Below are 12,943 nucleotides of genomic sequence, written 5' to 3'. Positions count from 1 at the left end.
AAATTAGTATCATCCTCATATTTGACAGCGGAACTGTTAATTGCACATTCATATGTACAGAGAAGTCATGCTAAAGGGACAAGCACTGGTATTTGTTTATATTAATAAACAAACGAAACCCATTTACCTTTGTGAATTTATAAAAATAGTCAATCAATACGACCTTGACAGTGTGATGAAAATGTCAGAAAGTAGTTCATTATACTTTTTACAGGCATAATTCACTGTCAACATAGAGTAGACAATAACAAGCTTACACATTTCGCACTTGAGTCCAAAGGTCTTGGGCAGCTTGTTCAGACGGACCAGAGGCGTGTCACCGATTCTCGTGAGGATGTTTGGCAGGATGCTCGGTGGCGTCTCCCTATGAGGAGAGGGAAAACCAGTGTTAGCGTCTGCTTTTTTAACTTATAAAAGAATAGATAAGATAAGATACTGGAGATAGATAATAGATACGAGTAAACCCTTGGTTACGATCAGAGACACTGCTCAATTAGTTGATGTGAAATTTAGCTTGGGATGATTCAATGACTGCATTATAATATTCATAATGATAGATTGATAAAAATGACTGATTAATCATAACGTCTAGCTGCAATTGCAGATCTTTTATGTAGGTCTGGTTTAAATGAATGGCTGCTGAAAGCTGTGCTGTATGTCCAAGGGTTCCATCTTGTGCCTTGTTTTGTGTCACAGGGCAGTCTATGTGTCAGATCTTTCATCCAAAATACAGATCTTTATTTCTGCGAAAGCCTATGAAACACCAGGGAAACCATTTTAGAGGTAAGTCAGGGGAAGGGGCAGGGGAAGCATCTTACCTCAACCACTGGGTGTGTGGAGAGTCCGTATCGGACATGCCAAGCCTCCAGGTGCAACGGCTCGCCAGGTCCGGGCGGATCCACTTCCTTTCAGCAGCATTCTCCCCCCCCTCCAGCCGGATGGGTCCATCCACATCATCACCCCTGTTTCTCTGGAATGGCTCATCCTGAATCTTCACCTCCTTTATGGTGACACTCTTCCGTACTGCATGGGGACACACCGGGCCTAAAGCCCCACTCTCTTTGGTGGAAGGAACTGAAGGCATGGCTTATGTAGACTGAGAGAAAGAGAGAGAGAGAGAGAGAGAGAGAGAGAAATATGCATTTCAGACCAACATACTGTGAATGAAAAGGAATGAAAAGTAATCAATAATTGTGCCACATGTGCCTGATTGAGAATACTTCCTCGAACCTTGAAACTTATAACGCCAACCCTAGAATTTACTGTATATTACAATGCAATCCAATAGACTTGTACAAGTCAAGCCGATGGGCCAAACTGCTCAGGTTACGTACACAAGGTGCTTGCCATCTGAACTGTAACTCACAGAGCTTTGATGGCAGTGTTCATCACACCGTGGTTTAAGGAAGTGCACAGTTTTGACATGGCTTGTTAAAGGTCAGAACTTTTCAGGGATCCATATCAACTCGTGCGTGTTTCTCAAATTTCAACACTTAAGATCATCTCATTCAAATATACATATACTTGAATGTTTTGTCACTCAGAAGCTTCTCTGACCACTACCACATGCACTTCATTCACAAATGTTAGGAGGAAGAACATAACCTGGCATCTCAGAGGTATGAACATGTCTTTACTTGAGTATATGGAGGTACAGTACAACACTACATATTTGATTGCCGAACTGAAATTGTGGCATAGGCCAATTCTCAGATTAATAAGTTAAGCAGTGATTAAAACCAAGCTCTCTGTGTTCAAGTGCTTTGCAATGTGAAGAAGTAGAAGGAAGTGACCTTGACCAACTGCACACTGTACACATGCAATAAGTGGTTTGAACTTTGTTTTTCTCAGAGCCTTGCACTAAAAGCTGATTTAACACAAAATTACTTTGATGCAAAACTAATCTCCAGTCCTCTTTATGTCCTCAAAAAACAACATTCCACGGGCAGAGAGGTTCAGCGAGCACGGAAAACAACTTCTACTGGGTCACTCTGGAGCTTAGTGGTGCTACTACTACTACTACAACTGATAGTCTTACAGTGTGTGCCAATTGGGAAAGCCACCTCCAGGAAAAAGATCTATACATACAACTGCACGGCTCGGATCATTTGTAATTCTATCCGGCTCTGGCTTCAGAAGTGCATACAGACGTTTAAGGTACTGCAGGGTTGAAGCCGTTTGGGAGGAGACGTTTACTGCTAAGGGCAAGACATTTGTAGGCAGAGAAATGCAGCACAGCTGGCTTTAAAGTGCTACCAAAATATATACGGTTTTTGACCTCAACCAACCCCCCAAAATATGAGGGGGTATGTGTTGATACCACTTTACAATCCATATAAATTGTAACTCCAAAAATAAATAAAAAATAACTCCAATCTGATCATTTTGATCATCACTTGTGAGCTCAAAACTCAAAAATGCTTTTAAAAACATTTCACAGGGTCAAATGCAAGGGGCCCACTACGAATAAAACTGCACACATCCCCAATACTTAAAATTCAACAAACATTCTTGACCTTCTTCGACAATCATCAGGATTTCAATAGCTCTGCAAATGAAAGTATTTTAACAGCAATTGTTAACGTTGTTAAGCTAAGAAACATTAGCGGCAAAATTAGCCTGGTTTATGGCAGGAGTGATCAACAACATCCCAAACGATGACCCAAACATCTGCTCGCCCTTCACCGGATCTAGCGCAGATTTAATGTTAATGTCCGGATATGTACCAGATCCACCCGAAAACAGCTGCCTTTACAGTAGGGATATGGCTGGTAGTTTACAGGGTCTATGCAGATATCGAGGTCCAGCTCCCTTTAACGAATAATGACGATAGCTGTGCAATCACTCTGAGCCATACGCTGCCATGAACTCCTTGAACTTTTAAACTTGATCTGAATTTCACATCCCTCTATTGTCTATACACATAGACATCATTATAATAATGAAATTACAACATTTCTTACATATTTAACTCTATCATCAATTAGTTAGACAACTCATACCCATACTTCCGTAGTCATGTGTTTTATGGGCACAGCTATTACACGTGGTTTTCAAGTTTTATAAAGCTAAACTTTCTGTTCTTGAAATATTTTTTTATGCAGATAGTTTGAATTCCTATCCTTAACACCACGTACGTGGAACGTTGAGCCATTACACGATTATTAATAGGTTGTTTTGCAATATGCCTTTTATGATATAAAACGTTTTGAAATGCTATCTATTTATTCAGTATTCACATACTGAATATCGCAACTCACCTTACCGTGACAAGTGTTGCTCTTACAAACGGATGCAGTGATTCTTCAATACACTACGATTTTCTTGAATCCGCACACACTAAGAATTTAAATCAGAATTCTCGGTGACATCAAAATGTGTATTACCTTTTGACAGTCTCCGTCCGAAGACCACTCGGATTGGTCGCACTCAGGGCGTTTCTTTATGCGTGCCGACCAACCAGATATTGGGAGATGTTTGGGAGAGGATTCCATGAAAACAATTTTAACAGGATCAGTAGTCCACATCCTTAACCCCAAGAAAAAGAGAAGCCAAATACCTACAATACTGGTTGAGAAGTTTAATGATATTGGGAATAACCATTTTTCCAGGATGAAAATGTGTGGAAGAAAGTACATACTGCCTGGCCTTTAGAAGGTAAAAATTCTTCTGCTTCCAAGCAAATGGCCTTTTAAGGGTTTCACAAGGACATGTTTTGAGAATCTTTCAGGAGCTCAATATTTTACAAATTGACATTCTCGCCTGGGAGGAACAGAGACATTAAGATTTTTTTTATTTGTGTACCAACAGATGTTTCAAGGTTAGGGTAGCAAATACCATTAACTTCCATCTGAGACTTACGTTCTGGAATTAATCATACAACCTATGGAACTTAAATTGCCTTACAACTTGCATTTCTTTTCCCACCATATTAAGTGAATACACGAATTGCGCAAAAACAATGACAGATGAAGCCTGAATGCTTTGATTTGAGTCGGTCACTCATGTGTTGTGGGCTAATAAAAGGTCAGGTGCTGATGCACTTGAGCATGTATTCTACTCTAAGGAGGAGATACACATTTTACCTCAGTGAAAACATGTTGGCCAATTAAACTGGCATTTGTTGCCTTGGTACCTGACTGTTGTTCACTGAACTCCTCAGGCCTTCACCATTAACAGTTAACCCAAAACACTAAAGCATTACACGGTGGCATTATTGAATCTTTGTGGAAAGAAAAGGACTTTGTCCAGAATAACTACAAAGTCATTTATTGAGAAATAAGGCTTCTTGGGTTGTATCTATTAAAAATAAGCAAAAGAAAAATGTGATGAGAAGAAAAAAAATCCATAGAATGACATTTTGGTCGGGTCGACAGGTTCAGAACTGAAGGGAACAGGGAGGATGGGGAGTGACAGGAAAGAAGGGGCATCGCAGCTATGTTCAGAATCTTCCTGAACGTTCTCGATCCTTCGATCTCCTCTTCTTGCGATCACGGCGGCCACGGTCACCACGGTCACCACGGTCACGAGAACGAGAACGCCGTTCACGGGAACGTTCACCGGAGCGTTCACCAGAACGTTCACGGGAATTGGGCCTAAAGAGGGTCAAAGACACAATCAAATCAGCAAATACACAGAAATAAATCAATTACACACACACTATAATTACTGAGATCATGTCCCATAAATATTCTTTCAGAATTAGATACACGTTACAATACCTCTCTGCACTGAGAGGTGTGGGCAGGTGGTACAAAATGTCAACAAACAGAGGTATATTGCTCAAGAGACTAATCTCTGTGAAGACAGTATTAGGGATTAAGCAGGTATGGCGATTCAATCAGGAAACTACAATGGTTCTGTAGTTAAGTCGAGGGTCAAGTGTCAGTTGGAGCGGTCAACGGTTGGACTTCCCACCAAGCCCAACCAAAATGTTCAGAAGTAGTCAATGCATTACCTCTAGCCATGACAGAATGTTGTGTGTTGTGTAAGGATGTAAGTGTGTATCTGGAATGACCATGACAGACAGTTGTGGGTTTTGTAAGGGTTTAAGTGTGTATCTGGAACGACATAAATGCTTACCGTTTCTGGCGGCGCCCATACAGTTCCCTGCGGAGCTCCCGAGAGATGGGCTTCAGGTGCATGAAGTTACAAAAGCCTCCTCTTGTGCACTCGCTGTGGGGAGAGACGGTACTGCAGTCAGATACGGAAACCACTCATGTTTTAAGATTCAGTTGATGAAGTACACCAGGTGTTAGTCTCATCTCCTCATAACAGGTCAAACAATAGAAATTATTATCTTTAGCCAATAAGAAGATATGTCTAAAGGGATAGTTGGCATTAACCAAGCTCCCACATCATAACAGGATTCCTGAATGCCCACCAGTTGCCCTCAAACCTTAATCACATTTGGTTCCTGCACTTGAAAACATTTAGGTACTGGTGCTGGGCAGATTTGCTTCTAGAAGCAGGTCAGTTTGGGGTCAGTGTGTGTGAAGAGGAACCTTGACAGCACCTGTGGCCTGATACAGCAGGGATATCACTAGTATCGGCCACAGGAGTTTTGCCAAACGGAGGTTGATATCAGTTGATAATGATATAACTTATATCATTACGTCTCTTCCCGTTACATGCACACGCACACAGAGTGGAAAACTACAGCTAAATTCATGAAGACGGTGATTAATGTTTTGGCACAGTTCCCCCGATTTGATTTGATTCCGATTCACAAGCTAACAATTTCATTTAATTTAATCCGATTGGATCCCAAGGCGAGTTATTAAAAACTATATAGCAGCTTTCCATATTTAGAGAGATGTTTGAAAGGATCTAAAGTAGAGCCACCTGTGTAATCCTGCATTTGTACATTTGTGTTTCATTGTTGAATTGCTCCATGGCGAAACATTTTTTTTTACTGGAGCAAAATATGATGGGTTGACCATGCCATTTTTGTCCAGTTTTAGCAGTGACTGCAAACATATTTCTGAAACACTTTTTTGGAATCAGATTCCTTATTTTATTATATGTGAGCCTGGTCCCATGATGGCAAAGTATCAGGTGGCTGACGGAGCACAGTGGCCAAGACTCCAGACCAGCACAGGTCACCAGTGAAGGGAAGGGAAGGTGGGAGAGATGACAGCTGGAAGTGTAGGTGACTGACCCCATTTCATATTGGCGGCAGCAGGCTTCTCTGAAGTCGGTGACGGGAGAAAGCTCCGCGTGGATGGGCTGCTCGTTGAACCAGCGGTTGTTCAGGTCATTCACCGCTTTCTCCGCATCCTCCTCACGGCGAAACTAAGAGGCAGAGAGGAAGAGTGGGGCTTCAGTGTAAGGATGCAAAGGCCACAAGACAAAGTGTTGGCAGTTCATGAACAAGTGTACACTGGCTATATGCAATTTGAAAACTCTGCTTCGTTATTATGCCGTCAGGCCCAATCAAACACATCAGGAAGTGATACTTGAACCGTGAATACCATATGCATTAAAATAGTTGGTGCAAGAGAAAAATATCTAAGTCTAAAGCAGGAAACAAAACAGATACATATACAAAAATGTCATATATAATAAGTATAATTCAACAGTTACTTGTCCACAAAATACTCATACACCAATACAACATATCACATCTTACCAACCTTGACATAAACGTTTCCCACTAGATGATCGCCGAGGTTATCACAGACGTTCATCTCCTCCACCTCTCCATATTTCTCCTCCATCTCCGTAAAGACCTCCTGTTGAAGGAGTGATGACAGAAAATTCATGACAAAATACATGAGGTACGTTTTTATGAGCAACTTATTTTGGGATCATCTTCAAACACATTTTGATTGGTCAGGTAAAGGTGTAGTTCTGTGGTTCTAAACAGAACACCACACAACAAAGTAAGAAAAGCCTTCACAGCACATCGTCGCCAACAACATTACCAAAAGCATGTTAGCAAAGTTTATCAGTGCCAACTTGGCTGGTGTTGCTGGTGTTTGCAAGGTTTCTACATGCTTTTTAGGAAGGGAGCTTGATAGTTCTGTGCCAAAACTTCATGATTTTGAAGGACAGTTATCTAACTATTGGCTACTCAATCTGTTGCCTTAGAGATTGAAGACCCCTAAAAAGGACACAAGAGTTTTTCCATTACACAACCTCTTATCGTCATCATTCCACAAACACAGAACCTGGACATCATCTCAACTAAGTAAACATTATAGTGTGTCCTCATTGTGAAATGGGTTGCAACCGCACAACCACTCTGCCAACATACGGCAGCATGAGCGAACAGCCATGCAAGATGGCTTACAGCGGGTGGGGGTGTGTTAGTACACAAAGTGCACACACCCATTTGATCTGATCTAAGCGCAACTCGGAGGCCACTCACCTCGAAGAACTGATCATAGTGCTCTTGCATTTCCACATCACTCACAGCACCTGGCAATCGGAAAATGGACACAAGCATCAGAACATGGACAAAAGCAATTAAAAACTAGTGTTTGATAAATGTCCACCCCAAATTGCATCAGATAACCACTGAAGCGGAAGCTGCTTTATGACTGTATGAGTACATAATCTCACAAGAAACATTTTAGACACGTGTCAAAGCAGTCCTTGTGGCCTACCACTTAGTAATTGAATAAATATGCTAGTGACCAAACTCAAAATTAAATATTTCCTTGCTTGCAACTACAATGCATCGGTGACATCTGCAACATATGAAAACATTCCAACAACTACGCAATAAGAACCACCGTCAAGATTTTAAAATTAAGTTTAAGGAAGATAATCTCAGTCTGTCCGTTTAGTTATAATTTACAATGAACACATTGTGTTGTGACAAAACTCTATTTCAGGCCATTCACATTTGGTTTAAATTACTGCTGCCCTCCTGAAAAATGTGGAGAAATATCAGCTTCACTTTCCATTTTCCTGGAGGTCTGAGCCTGGGCCTTAAGGACCTTTTGAAATCTGAAATGCTTGGCTCATGACTGCATTCTTATTACGCCATACCCTTCCACAAACAAAGTTATTTTCAGGGGTAGAGTCTATAGCTAAACCCCAGAAAATACACATTATGGCAGACAAGGTGATCACATCAAGAGACCAGAGGCCTCAGAAGTTTACAGTTCCCCCTCTAGGGGTCTAGTGAGCGTGAGGCGGGGATAACTTACTCTGTAAACCATCCGCAGACTGGGCATTGTTTTGTGGGTTACGGTAAATGTTCAAGAGGGCAATGGTCTGAAATACAAAATATACGTTTCCGTAAATAAAGGTCTAAGCAAAGCTGTGTTTTAAATACGGGGGTTTTGATCATTATCAGCATTTGTTAACATAAGAAAATGCATGAACAGGAGTTTAGCCTGGAGGGAAAGAAGGGGGGGATTAGGTGAATCCACGAGACCGAACATCTGGAGCAGCTGAAAACAACAGGAGAGCAGAACTCTGCATGAACCAGAACTCTAAACAACAGAAAACAGTTCATTTTCATACACACTTTGTCCTTTTACATACACATTCTAATGGACAAATGCACTGGATATTTACAAATGCCCAACATACAACTATGTTAAATACATACAATATGTGTATGCATAGAAATAGATAATACATGCCTTACAGGTCACTCATAAGGCCATTGCGCCCCAGACAATACTAACATAATATCTAAGTGCTGGGTTGGTCCATGATAGAAAACGATAATACCAATTGAACAAGATTTGGTCAGGCAGAGTTCTGAGCCCCTTGTGGTTAAAGAAAAGCAGAGGTTAGTGGAGGACATGACTGTTCCTACATTGCCACCGACGGCCAAGGTCACATCCCTACTCAATACTTACCTGTGCAGGAGGCCATGCAACAGACACAAGTCTCATAGAGCGGTACACTTCACAAAGGGCTCAAAGAGGGGTACACTTCACACAGACTCCCTGACACTGATTATTTCCCTTTTTTTTATTTTGGGGGGAGGAACTGTTGCCTTGTTTTGCTGGTCGTAGTGGGGTATTCTGACTATATTCCATGTGCAGGTGCTGTGCTGTAAGGTTGGGATCCCTGCTTAACGGTGCTGAGGCTCCCTCTTGGTGAGAGGCTTTGGGCCAGACCTACACCGGGAGTCAGAACAAAAAGAGGGGTGAACTAGTGCCGCCCTGCTGTGGAGTAAAGGGACTTACAGCGAGACGCGTCGGCCGTCTGCGCACTGTTTTGGGGGTTACGGTAGATGTTTTGAATCAAGATGGTCTGCAGAGGGAGGAATAAAAAGAAACCCAAATCAAACTCCCTTAATTGGAGCAGTCCTACAGAGTGGTGAGGCTGTTTTCTCTTGTTTACAGTTTGGAGGTGGGAAGCAATCTAATGTAGGCTATGCTGTGAGATGTGAAGAAAATGTTTGTTTTTAGACTGTGATGCATTCTGAATGAAAATAATGTGGAGAACTACATTTGTGACAGTAAACAGTTATCATGGCCTCTTAACAGGGATAAAAGGGACCCAGACACCTGCTTTAGGATAACCGTTAATCAAAAAAGTGAGCAATTACAGACTTTTTCATAAGCACTTTGCTATTTTTAACTGCATAATTTCTTACTTTTTACCCAAGTAGATTCTTAAATTCTGATCATGATATAACCAAGATGTTATTCACAGGTGAAGACAGCCATTGCAAACTGATGCATGTCTATGCTAGTTTGCTTTCACTTACGTATGGAAGAAATGTGGAAATTGAAGTTGTAGTAAAAACAGCCAAGTTTATACTGTAATGCAGAGGAAAGTTCCTACTAAAACTGAGAATAGCAACATATTTTTTTTCATTTCAGAAAACTGAAGGGGGAAAATTATGTTTGTGTGCACATGACACTATAAGGTGGCCTACACTGAGTGTGTCCACACAGACCGTTTCAGTTTAATTTGTTCATGTTGACTATCCTACAATGAAAAGTAATTGTAAGGCAAGGATTCATTTCACAATCGGAGCCTGTGAAACAAAACAGTCAGTATTATGTGTGCAACTTTTACAGTTAAATACATCGCTGAGACAACTGCTTAAATGTGAGACAAATAAATAGTTGTATGGAGAGTGTTTGCATCCTAGAAAGGAAAGGCACATAATGCATGCAACTATAGTTAAATGAACAATGAATGTTAAGTTAATGATAAGTACAATGAACACAATATAGAACAACACTGTATAGAGAATGTAGTGAGCACATGCATTGGCATTAGAGGGTGAGGAAATGTAAATCTATACAAAATCATCCAATGAATGTGTGAATCCAAGATCTAGTATAACAGGGTTGAAAAGTGTCGGAGGGTTAATCTTACCTGGCTGAAAGTGGGCTTGTTGTGCAACCTGGAGCAACGATCGCCATGGCGACAAGCACCAATTTTAAAGTAGAAAGAACAGTTGACCCTGAAACAAAAATAAGGTGGACACGGTTGAAGCAACAAAAAAGACCAAAAACAATGCACTCGCTACATAAGTTATAACGTTAGCAGTTAACGTGTTAGCATGGGAGCTGTAACGAGATGAGGGTTGAAAGCAAGCATCGATATAACTCTAGAGAAACTATATGGCATAACGTATTGAGCTATTTAGAGTCTTTCGAATATCTCCCAAAAAAAGACATTTAAGAAAAAATGTTAACTTGATTTCAGTAACAGTATTGTAAATCATTGTCTACGAAAGCTATCGTCAGTTGCATAGCAAAGGGTTGTCTACACGTTAAAAACGTTTGTGTAGCATACTTCCACAGAAAAGTGAGAGGCCGTGCAAGAATTAACTTTTAGTGTGCATCATGGTACGATGTATAACTAAAAGATATATAGCTACAAGAAATATCTACCTAGATGTACTTACTTGTCTTTCTCTGTACCGAAAATGGATGCCAAATACTCCGCCATTTTCAGGCCGCTTGCACGCTTGTATTTTTTACGACATCAATTGACTTAACATACTTCCACAGAAACGTAAGAGGCCGTGCAAGAATGTACTTTTAAGTATCTATCATGGTACGGTATATATCTTAAAGAAATATCTACCTAGATGTACTTACTTGTCTTTCTCTGTACCGAAAATGGATGCCAAATACTCCGCCATTTTCAGGCCGCTTGCACTCTTGTATTTTTTACGACATCAATTGACTATTTCCGCCACCGTCTGCTCTTTGTGGTTACGTCATGGTTGAAATCAGCATAGACATATGGAAATCAGGGACATTTTTTGTGTCCGTTTTTCGACTAAACATACAGCCGCGGAAAAATTAAGAGACCACTTAAAAATGTACTAGTCAGGTTTCTCTGGTTTTACTTTGCATTGTTCTGTGTTAAAGTAAAATGAACATTTTTGTTTTTATTCTATACTGACAACAAATTCCTACCACATTTCTAATACAAATATTGTCATTTAGAGCATTTATTTGCAGAAAAATGGCAATGTGTCAAAAGAGCAAAAAAGATGCTGTGTTTTCAGATCTCGAAGTCCTGGAAGAAAACTTGCTTCCTTTTGCTCTGACAAGTGTTCCCCAACTCTGAGGAGTGTTTTTTCCAGCAGGACCATGCCCATGCCACACAGCCAGGTCAATGAAGGTGTGAATGAAGGACCACCACACCAGGACTCTGCCATGGCTAGCTCAATCTCTTAACCTGAATCCGATTAAAAACCTGTGGAATGTGATCAACAGGAAGATGGAAGGTCACAAGCCATCAAACAATCCCAAGCTGCTTGAATTTTTGCGCCAGGAGTAGTATGAAGTCATCCAACGGCAAAGTGAAAGACTGGTGGAGAGCATCAATCAGTAAATAGTGCCAGCAGACCAAATAGAAAAAGGTCACAGCTGTGGAAAAAATTAAGAGACCATGCACTTCAAAATTATCAGTTTTTCTGGTTTTACTATTTATTGGTATGTGTTTGAGTGTGATTTTCTTATTTGACACACAGCTATTATCAGCAAATAGTGCCAGCAGACCAAATGAAGAAGTTAAAGAGTGTGGATGACCAAACCACAGACATACCCACAAGGCGAGTGAGAGAGGAGTCTGCTTGATCCCATGCAGCTGAAAAAAAAAGAAGAAAACTTAGGCGTAGTGATAATGGGTTACGTGAATACATTTGTTTTCAAATTAAGTTACACCTACATTCATTTTTTTTAGGTGTATTACATTTCCATGTTTGAAAATGAACTGCATCTTACATTGATTTAGCAGGAATTGTAGACTCCTTAAACCAGGTTTGACTATTTCTGTCTTGAATGGCGTTCACAACTTGAAGATGAAAAGCACAGATGAAATGTCATTCATCCATGTGATGTACCGAGGTCCAGTACGTCAGAACAAAGTTTGTATTTAAGTGGGTAATAATTTTAAGTTAACCAAAGATAAACACATCCGTGCTCAGAGGGAGGTCATGCAGGTTTACCCATTGCAGGAGAGAAAATAAAAAGGTGACAGAGAAACACAGAAACAGAATTAAATTTTTAGTGGCACCCAACTTGTATATCAACATGCTCAGACCTTTTTCTCTTGGCCAAGTTCAGAAGTTCCGTTCTTGTACCGGTGTTTCTGAGTGACAGCTAGTCAGGAAAAGAATAGACATGTACTGTATACATGTCTATGAGGAAAAGGGTGCATGTCACGAGTTGGGACATTTGTTGGCCTCTAGAGGCCGTTGAAGGACTCCATTGCTTTGGTCCAGACCTTTCATCTCTTTGTATTTATACCGGGCCCTTTGTCAAACTCATCACTGAGTCTTAGTGGTCTGTGTATCTCAGGTCCCCACACTGAAGTTACCTCGTGTCTTCCCCTGAGTTTTTTTAGTTTTTTTTTTGTGGTTCTTGTTTTCGCTCCTGACAGTTTAGCAGTTAGATGCTTTAGTTTTTTTTTTTTTTACTCATTCTGGAGTTTGTATTCACCTGGCTTTTCTGCCCCATTTTGGCAAAGTGATATATTTAGTTATTTTTGGATCTTT

At 40.6% G+C, this 12,943-nt stretch overlaps 2 protein-coding genes across 3 annotated transcripts in view; both read right to left on the bottom strand.

Annotated features, from left to right (window-relative positions):
* cbsa (cystathionine beta-synthase a) overlaps positions 1-3,334 on the bottom strand; it is a 9,560-nt gene extending 6,226 nt beyond the window's left edge. The window contains exons 1-3 of the mRNA XM_080833794.1: positions 3,266-3,334; positions 819-1,096; positions 258-364 (exon numbers count right to left, since the gene is read on the bottom strand). Coding sequence (XP_080689920.1) covers positions 258-364; positions 819-1,084 — 373 coding nt within the window. The 5' untranslated portion in view covers positions 1,085-1,096; positions 3,266-3,334. The remainder of the gene's footprint in view (positions 1-257; positions 365-818; positions 1,097-3,265) is intronic.
* A 269-nt stretch (positions 3,335-3,603) lies between these two features.
* Positions 3,604-11,103, bottom strand: LOC308362158 (splicing factor U2AF 35 kDa subunit-like). Of its 2 annotated transcripts, none has more exons than XM_080834697.1 (8): positions 10,838-11,019; positions 10,303-10,390; positions 8,160-8,226; positions 7,373-7,422; positions 6,636-6,734; positions 6,161-6,294; positions 5,083-5,175; positions 3,604-4,595 (listed from the first exon to the last, which is right to left on the bottom strand). In XM_080834697.1, the coding sequence occupies exons 1-8, from the start codon at positions 10,879-10,881 to the stop codon at positions 4,442-4,444; spliced, it is 729 nt and encodes a 242-aa protein (XP_080690823.1). In that variant the 5' UTR covers positions 10,882-11,019; the 3' UTR covers positions 3,604-4,441. The 2 variants fall into 2 exon arrangements, with proteins under 2 accessions (XP_080690823.1, XP_080690824.1); XM_080834698.1 differs by lacking the exon at positions 10,838-11,019 and adding an exon at positions 11,034-11,103 and having other exon boundaries at positions 3,605-4,595.
* Between the last annotated feature and the right edge of the window lie 1,840 nt (positions 11,104-12,943).

Source organism: Sprattus sprattus, assembly GCF_963457725.1.
Source record: "Sprattus sprattus genome assembly, chromosome: 3".
NCBI classification, from domain to species: Eukaryota; Metazoa; Chordata; class Actinopteri; order Clupeiformes; family Clupeidae; genus Sprattus; species Sprattus sprattus.
The sequence above is the reverse complement of the archived record's forward strand: the minus strand, read 5'-3'. Positions and strand labels throughout refer to the sequence as shown.